The 7,626-nt window shown below is 38.0% G+C and overlaps 2 protein-coding genes across 2 annotated transcripts; one reads left to right on the top strand and one right to left on the bottom strand.

Annotated features, from left to right (window-relative positions):
* Nucleotides 1-3,375: 3,375 nt before the first annotated feature.
* LOC133314596 (uncharacterized) lies at nucleotides 3,376-4,791 on the top strand. The gene has a single exon (XM_061516093.1). The coding sequence runs from the start codon at nucleotides 3,376-3,378 to the stop codon at nucleotides 4,660-4,662; it is 1,287 nt and encodes a 428-aa protein (XP_061372077.1). The 3' UTR covers nucleotides 4,663-4,791.
* A 1,248-nt stretch (nucleotides 4,792-6,039) lies between these two features.
* LOC133314603 (aspartyl protease AED3) lies at nucleotides 6,040-7,356 on the bottom strand. Its single transcript, XM_061516099.1, has one exon. The coding sequence runs from the start codon at nucleotides 7,354-7,356 to the stop codon at nucleotides 6,040-6,042; it is 1,317 nt and encodes a 438-aa protein (XP_061372083.1).
* Nucleotides 7,357-7,626: the final 270 nt, after the last annotated feature.

The raw sequence follows: 7,626 nt of genomic DNA on the forward strand, positions 1-7,626 counted from the left end.
TTTACCCTATTCATATAACTACTAATAATACTACTAAAGTATATATTATCTAGTTAACTTTTCATCATACAAACTGTTATTAGTTTTTTTTTTTTTTTTTAATTTCATAAGCATGGGCCTTGAATTTTATTGGTTAAGCTAGACCCAGTTTTGGGTTATTTGCCTAATATTTTGGACAACGCCTTGTTGCTTTGCAAATAGATTCATCTGTATTCCATAACAACTCCGATCGCCCTTTCGGCCCTTTGTGGTTTAATCTTCTGGACTGGGCCCATCACTGCCAACATTTTAAAAAAAATGATATATGCGAAAAAGACTTCTCATGTTGCATGAGAAGTTTCCTCTCCTACTACTCTCACTTCAATATCCGTGCCAATCATTTTTTTATTTTTTATTTTTTCTTTAAAATGGGTCCCGCTCTTTTCTCTCTCCGTAGAAAAACTTAAATTTCTCGTGAAAAATTGCAAGCCCATGATATATATACTAAAACTACTTTTATTAAAGTTTTTCCTTTTTTTTGCTAAATCTTATTTGATTATTATAAAAATTTACTTTCACTGCGAACTCAACTCAGCATTTTGTTTTACCCTATTGACTTACGAGAGAAAGAGTAATTGTAAGACTCGTCAGCTTCCCAAGACCGGTACTAGCAATGCTGAAACATATTATTTTGGTCCATTTACTCACCTGTTTGTTTCAGCTTTTAAAAACAATGACTTTTATCTCTTCCTTATTTTAAAAGTGCTTTTTATAAAAGTTAAAATTATTTATATTTTTATAAAAATATTTAGTTTTTGAAAAAAAAATTAGTTTTTGACTTCTGCTTTTTGTAGAAGTTGAAATTTTTAACTTCTAAAAAAAAGTTAATTTTTGATTTTTTTTTGTGACTTCTGTTTTTTTTTTTTTAAATTAGACATCCAAACGAACTAAAAATGAGAAGTGCTTTTTTTCAAGAAAAAAAGCAATTTTTGAAGGAAAAAAACTCATTCAAACGAGCCTAAATTTTGTTAGTACGAAATGAGGAAAGGTCTAAGCAAACATTTTATATTTGTCCATTTACTCATTTGTTATGTCTAAGTATGAGCATACACGTTTTCTATTGTATTTATGGCTTAATTAATGAAGCTCAAATATATGATTAATTTTGAAGAAGACGAAGATTAAAACCGAGCTGTCTTGGAGACACGAACACTCTGTAAAATTAGTGTTATTAAATTTGACACGCACATCGATACAGTTGGGTACTGGATTATTAGTCGGATCAGTAGGTCATTGGTCGAACTGGTTGATCCGTATATATATTAATATAAACATACAAATTTAATTATATTCTCTGTATCTAAAACGAATTAAACAAGTTTCATTAAATAAACTCGAAAATTACCCAATCATACTTTTACAAGTTTATGAAGCACAAATAAATGAAAATGTGCACTATTACTATATCAATTTAAATTGCAACTCAGAATTCTCATAAGCATACCTCTCAATGACATTGAACTTATATTTTTCATATTCATTTACATTGAAATGACATATGTCACATTTTCTTAATTTATTGTTCTGCAAATTGTTTCATTATTGGAAGCTGACATTTGAGATAATTGTATAAGAGTATAGTATCAGCAAATAAAATTACAACTTTTTTTAAAATGAGTTATACATTTTTTTCTGATAAGATGAAACAATTTTGATTTTTTTTAAAAAAAAAATGCATGACCCGACCGGGTTATCAATTTTGGCCAAATTTGATCGATTTCGATGGATGACCGATCCGATACTTAACTGGAATCAGTTTGCCGGGTCGATCCGGTTTCATAACACTGTGTAAAACTAATAACGTTTTATATTTGGTGTGCAAAGCAGTGGGAGACAGATACAAGTAGGGGTGGCAATTTGGGTCGACCCGCCAAAAAATATGGGTTGGAAAAATGAACCCACCCCGTCAACCCACTAACCTGTCAAATAAAAAAATTAATTAAAATTCAAAAAAAAATTATATTTTATAAATTTTTCTAATATTATTTTATTTTATTTCACACTTCTCTATATTTTTTTAATCTCAATCTTAAATGTATACTAATATTTGTCAAACATTCTTTAGGAATTTATATATATATAACATTTGTCATAAATAAAATTGTTATTCTTTATTTTTCTAGGAAGTACTAAGATAAAATTTTTTTTGGATATCACAAAAATTTAAGGGCTAATGAAATACTACCTAATTGTAAAAAAAAAAAAAAAAAAAATTATAACCCGGCAGGTTGAACTCGTTTTAACCCACCTCTAGGCGGGGTGGATTGAGGTGGGTTGAAAATTTTAACCCAACCCGCTTTGTTTTGGCGGGTTGGCAAGTTCACCCGCCGAGCTTAACCCATATTGCCACCCATGATACAAGGGACATAACGGGCATAGCAATTTACAAATTATCCAAATTTGGTTTACGTGTACAAAGCGAGTCCGTGATGCACAACTAATAATTTCTGTCCTTAGACCCCAATTATAGGATAGCATGTTATGATTCCCAGTGGCAAAGCAAAGCAATACCCAAATGCCAACCCAAACCTAAGTGTCCAACGTTTTCATAGGATAGGACCATTCCACCTCATACCATGCATGTAATATATGGACATACAAATGCACGATTTGGGAAAGATAAAATTGAAAGAGAAGGTGGGGGGGTTAGCAAATTATAGTGAATGGTGCAACACAATTTTCGTGGTGCCAACCGTTTGTTTTCCCAAACAAACCCCAGGCTGTATTGTAATCCTCAACTCTCTCATTCCCTTCCATATAATCCTTCCACATCCCAATACCACCCTTCATCCCACCAAATTTGTATCCCTCCTCAAACTACAAAAGACCAAACACCTACACTGCACAAAAACTCAAAAACTCAAAAAAAAAGAGAAAAAGGAAAGAAAGAAAAATCACTCTCCTCTCTCCCACCCTCCATGCATTCGTGATCGATGAAAAGGTAATGAGCGCTATGTTGTCCCAAACACCTCGCTAAACACATAGTGCTCCCAATATACAAAATTGGCGACCGAAAATTCAAAAACCATCATCGACCTGGGTCCTAAATTCAAGAAATATGGAGGTGCAAAGGATGAAGGAGTTAATGACACTTTGGTCAACATTGCAAGTTAACCGCGTGTCTTTAGTGGGTGGAAACCACACCGCCGCTAGATTTTGCACTCGCTAGAGTTCCCTTTTGCCTCTCGTTACTCTCTCTTCTCTCTTTTACCTTTCTCTTAATTTCTTCTTCTTTTACCTACCTTCATACATATATACATACCTCTCTTTCACTTATATATAACTTATAGTTTCATTTCATATATGTCTCAACCGTCATATTATACACCTACTAATATGGCGGTTAACCTCATTGATGCTTCCTTTAAAGCAAAACGTTATTGCAATAAGAAAAGCATTAAGCATATGCCTGGTAGCCCACTTGCTTTGTGTTCAGAAGCCCGTTATCTTATCATTAGGCTTCCTAATTCCGAATTCATCAAGTTATGTTATCGCATGCTGATTTTAGCATTGGCTTTGGCTTCTTTCACATTCGTAATAAAATCATCCTTCATTGAAAGAATCTCTTCCGCTTCCACTTTCACCCACCAAGCCATGTCTGATTCTTCTCTTGATCATTTCAACTATGATTCAGTTAACATGTTATTCCGTGACTTGACCAACGAAGGTCTCATGAAGAAAACAGAACAAAGAGCTGTTTTTCTAAGCAACAATGTTAACCAGCAGGGAGAGACAGGGTCTCAGGTTGTCACTGATTACGACATGGACATTGTTCCATTGAATGATTTGGAGAAACAGAACTCTGTATTAGACAACACAGTAGACTTCATCTTCACCTCTAATTTCCCTGCATCTTCGAAATTCATCGAGAGGACTCTGAAAACTGGTGGTGTTGTCACCGTTCTCATGAACGACAACCCCTCCACCGCGTTTTACAAGCCCTCTAACTACAAAATCGTTTACATGAGGAGGTTCGATTCAATCGCGGTGGCGATGAAGAAAACCGGTGGCCCTGTCGCTGTTGATAATAAAGTTCCAAACTTTTCCGCTGCACCGAGAAAGCTATGCGGTTATGCATCGGAGGCAAAGAAAGCTGCGTTGAAGAATCTAGAAGATGTGCTCCTTGAGCCACCAAGAGCAGCATCAGGGAAATCACGTAAATACTTGAAGCGAACACGTTACCTTCCAGATTTGATGGGTGATTCTCTCGAGAGTTACCCTCGAAGGGTTTTCATCGACGTGGGGTTGCCGGAGAAAGACGGAGGAAGCGGAACCGATTGGTTTCCGAAGAACTACCCAACAAGGAACAAGGATTTTGAGATATATAAGATAGAGACGGTGGCGGAGGAACCGTCAGGGAAAGAGGTGGCTCAAATAGGAATGTCAGATTGGCTTAGGAAGAATGTGAAAGAGGAAGAGTATGTTGTGATGAAAGCAGAGGCTGAAGTGGTTGAAGAGATGATGAGGAGTAATTCAATTGGGCTAGTTGATGAGCTTTTCTTGGAATGCAAGCCACGTGGAAACAACGGAGATAGAAGAAGTCGAAGGGCTTATTGGGAATGTTTGGCTTTGTATGGTAAGTTAAGGGATGAAGGTGTGGCAGTGCACCAGTGGTGGGGTTAGAAATGAAACAGAGTGGTGTGTGTGTGTGTGTGTGTGTTGAATTTCTATTTGAAAGAGAGAGTGAGTATTGTATGTGTAGGTTAAGTTGAAGACTTTGCAAAAGAGTTGAGGTTTCAGAGAGATAGAGACCGGGAGTGGATTGGCCTTAGCAAAAAACCGAAGGAGTTTCTCAATTTAATTTAATTTTAATTGCTTCGTTTGTTTCTGTATATGTGTCTGTTGTGCGGTCGTTTGTGGAAGCTGTTGATGGCAATTTTCAAGGGATCGTGGAAAATAATGAGTTGATGACCATCAATGTGCCACAATGGAGGGATATGGTTTCAACGAGAGGGTTGGAGGGGTGTGATGTATGAGTTTTTGTCATAATTCAGATCATCATAGAATATATATAGTTATATATTCTGTAATTGGAAGCAAGGATTGAAGCACACCATATGTAACAATTCTTTATTACTCTTTTTTATAAAATACTATTATGTACGTATTCTTTTGCTCTCTACTCAAACTTCCACTCTAGTCCATATACTCTTCACATTGCAGCCATATATATAGGATTATGTTTTCTTTAATTTTATATAATTTATATTTTGGCGCATAGGAAAAAAAAAATTAAATTTGACAGTGAGTGATTTTACAATCATATAAATGCCAAGTATATATGCAAATATTTAGGATAAAAACTTTTACAAACAGGTAATTTCATAATATATATATAGAAATTCCTTTACAAAAGATGCTTGGACTACATATTATGGGAATTGATCTGGGAATTATATGTTTACTTCAAGTATTTAAAAACTTACTAAATATAATTAGTACATAGATGACAATTTATGAAAAATCCTTATATAAAACAATAGTTACTGTAATGATCGATGTTCTACTCACATATATATGCCGATATGATCAATAGAGATTCGTTTTGTAAAAACAATTTAAAGGTCAGGTTCTTACTTGTTTTTTTTATTATTATTATTTTTGGTAAGTTGCTTAGCCAAGAATTTAGACCATAGATTACGCATCGGAATAACGATGCCCGAAAGACAAACAACATTGAGGATATCCTGTTCCAGAACGTGGTTGGTTTCCATGCATAAAAAAAGGCACGGGTTATCAGGAGTAAGCAGTGACTCTTCAGATTTCAGCAAATCAAATTAATAACACCCTTGATCATATATTAATTTACTCAAATATCATTGCAATGATCGATTCCCCTTTGTGGTAACGATCATACTTAAGATACATAGATATTTCATAATGAACATCTTCCAAATTAAAGGCGCAAGCCAAACTTATTCACCGTGGCCCCACCCACTTTTTGAACACGACGAAAGTTCCAAAACAGAAAAAAAAAAAAATAGTAAAAACTGTAGCTAGCTAGTTACAAAGCTCACGGGCTATGCCAACTTGATTATTCACGGTATCAAACAAAATCCTAAGGTTCTGTTGCTGAAAGTTTGCAATCACGTTCAACGCCGTGTTCACATTATTGGGTGCCGCCGCCATTGCAAGACAAGCCATCGACCCTGCGCTGCTATGGATCAAGCTGTTCTCTAATGGTAGTTTCAGGTCCAAATCCGTGAAGTGCAGTGTAACTGTCGGTGCTAAAGCTTCGTACGTCTTCACGAAACACGTGTCAAATGCTCCTATCCTCGAGAATGGCCCTGTCACCTGTTTCCTGAACTCGTCCCTGACTAGGTTATACACGGGTTCCACGAATCGGGTTATAACCGTGCCCGAATCTATGATGGTTCCGGATCCCGTGTTCGGGTTGAACTCCAGAAACTCGCTGGGCACAGGGACGAATACAGACCCCACGCTGATTCCGGTGAAGTTCACGTAGTACAGAGAAGGACGATGCGGGTTTCGCAGAAGCGGGGTAGTCCGAATGCTCTTGGGTTGACCCACGGGTCCCAGTCTAAGCGACCCGGAAAAGTAGTAAGATTTGAAGCTGGGAAGACAGTAAGAGAAGACACCCGAATAGAGTGTACCGGATTGCGAAAGCAACGACAATGGGCCTCGGCCCAAGCCCAAAAGCCCCTGGGTTGGGATGGACCCACCGGAGATGGCGTTGATGCAACCGAAGGAGTAGTCGGGGATTATATCAGTGGCTAACCTCAACGAATCTTGTACGAGGGTTGCGGAGAAGGAGGAATCAGCGTATGATTGGTTAAAAGAGCACGCGCCTGTTCCTTGGGCCGGGCACGAAAGCCCGCGGACCTGACCGCACTGCGGAACGGAACAGTCTAATGGGCCGTAACTGGTGGAGCCTTTGGGCGAGAAAGTGGTGTTGGAGCAACCGGTGCAACCGGAGCATGGGACAAAGGCCTCGTCAGTGCTGGTGTCGAGGACCATGAACAAGAGTTGACCTGGTGTTCCAATTTTGACCCTGACCACGTAGTTGCCAATGTTGAAAGCCTGGCCCGAAGCGATTGGGGCAGAGGAAACGGTCTTTTGGGCCACGAGGGTGGACAAGTACTTGACACGCGCTGGGTCTTTGGAGGCCATGTTAATGATCCTGTTGTCCCATGAATCTGGCTTGGGTGGGTTGAAGGGCGAGCATTTGCCGTAGATGGGAATGACGTTGAGGTGTGAGTCATCGGGTTTAGAAGCACAAGGGTCAAGGGAAATGCTTGTACTGTGGTAAATCACAGAGAACAAAAGTATTAAGGTGGTGACTAACTTGGAGTTCATGGTTGAAAAATTAAGGTAGCAACTAGTAGTAGCTATGAGTGGTTAGTTAGTGTGCATGCATGGCGGGGACTTTAATATATGCGAGCGAGAGTAAGAATTGGTTGTTAATTTACGTAAACATCCTCGGTGTTGGAATTATTGTGGCGTTTTAATTATACAGGGTATGATGATGCAACGTGAGCTGGCTTCTATGTGGACCAATTGAGATTAGAAGGAAAGGCCAAGAAATAGAACACACGGGACAGGTTGTGAATAATACAGACATATAGA

The sequence above is a fragment of the Gastrolobium bilobum genome, unplaced genomic scaffold (genome assembly GCF_033153095.1).
Source record: "Gastrolobium bilobum isolate Gb01-03AN ecotype WA unplaced genomic scaffold, APGP_CSIRO_Gbil_v1 utg24763, whole genome shotgun sequence".
NCBI classification, from domain to species: Eukaryota; Viridiplantae; Streptophyta; class Magnoliopsida; order Fabales; family Fabaceae; genus Gastrolobium; species Gastrolobium bilobum.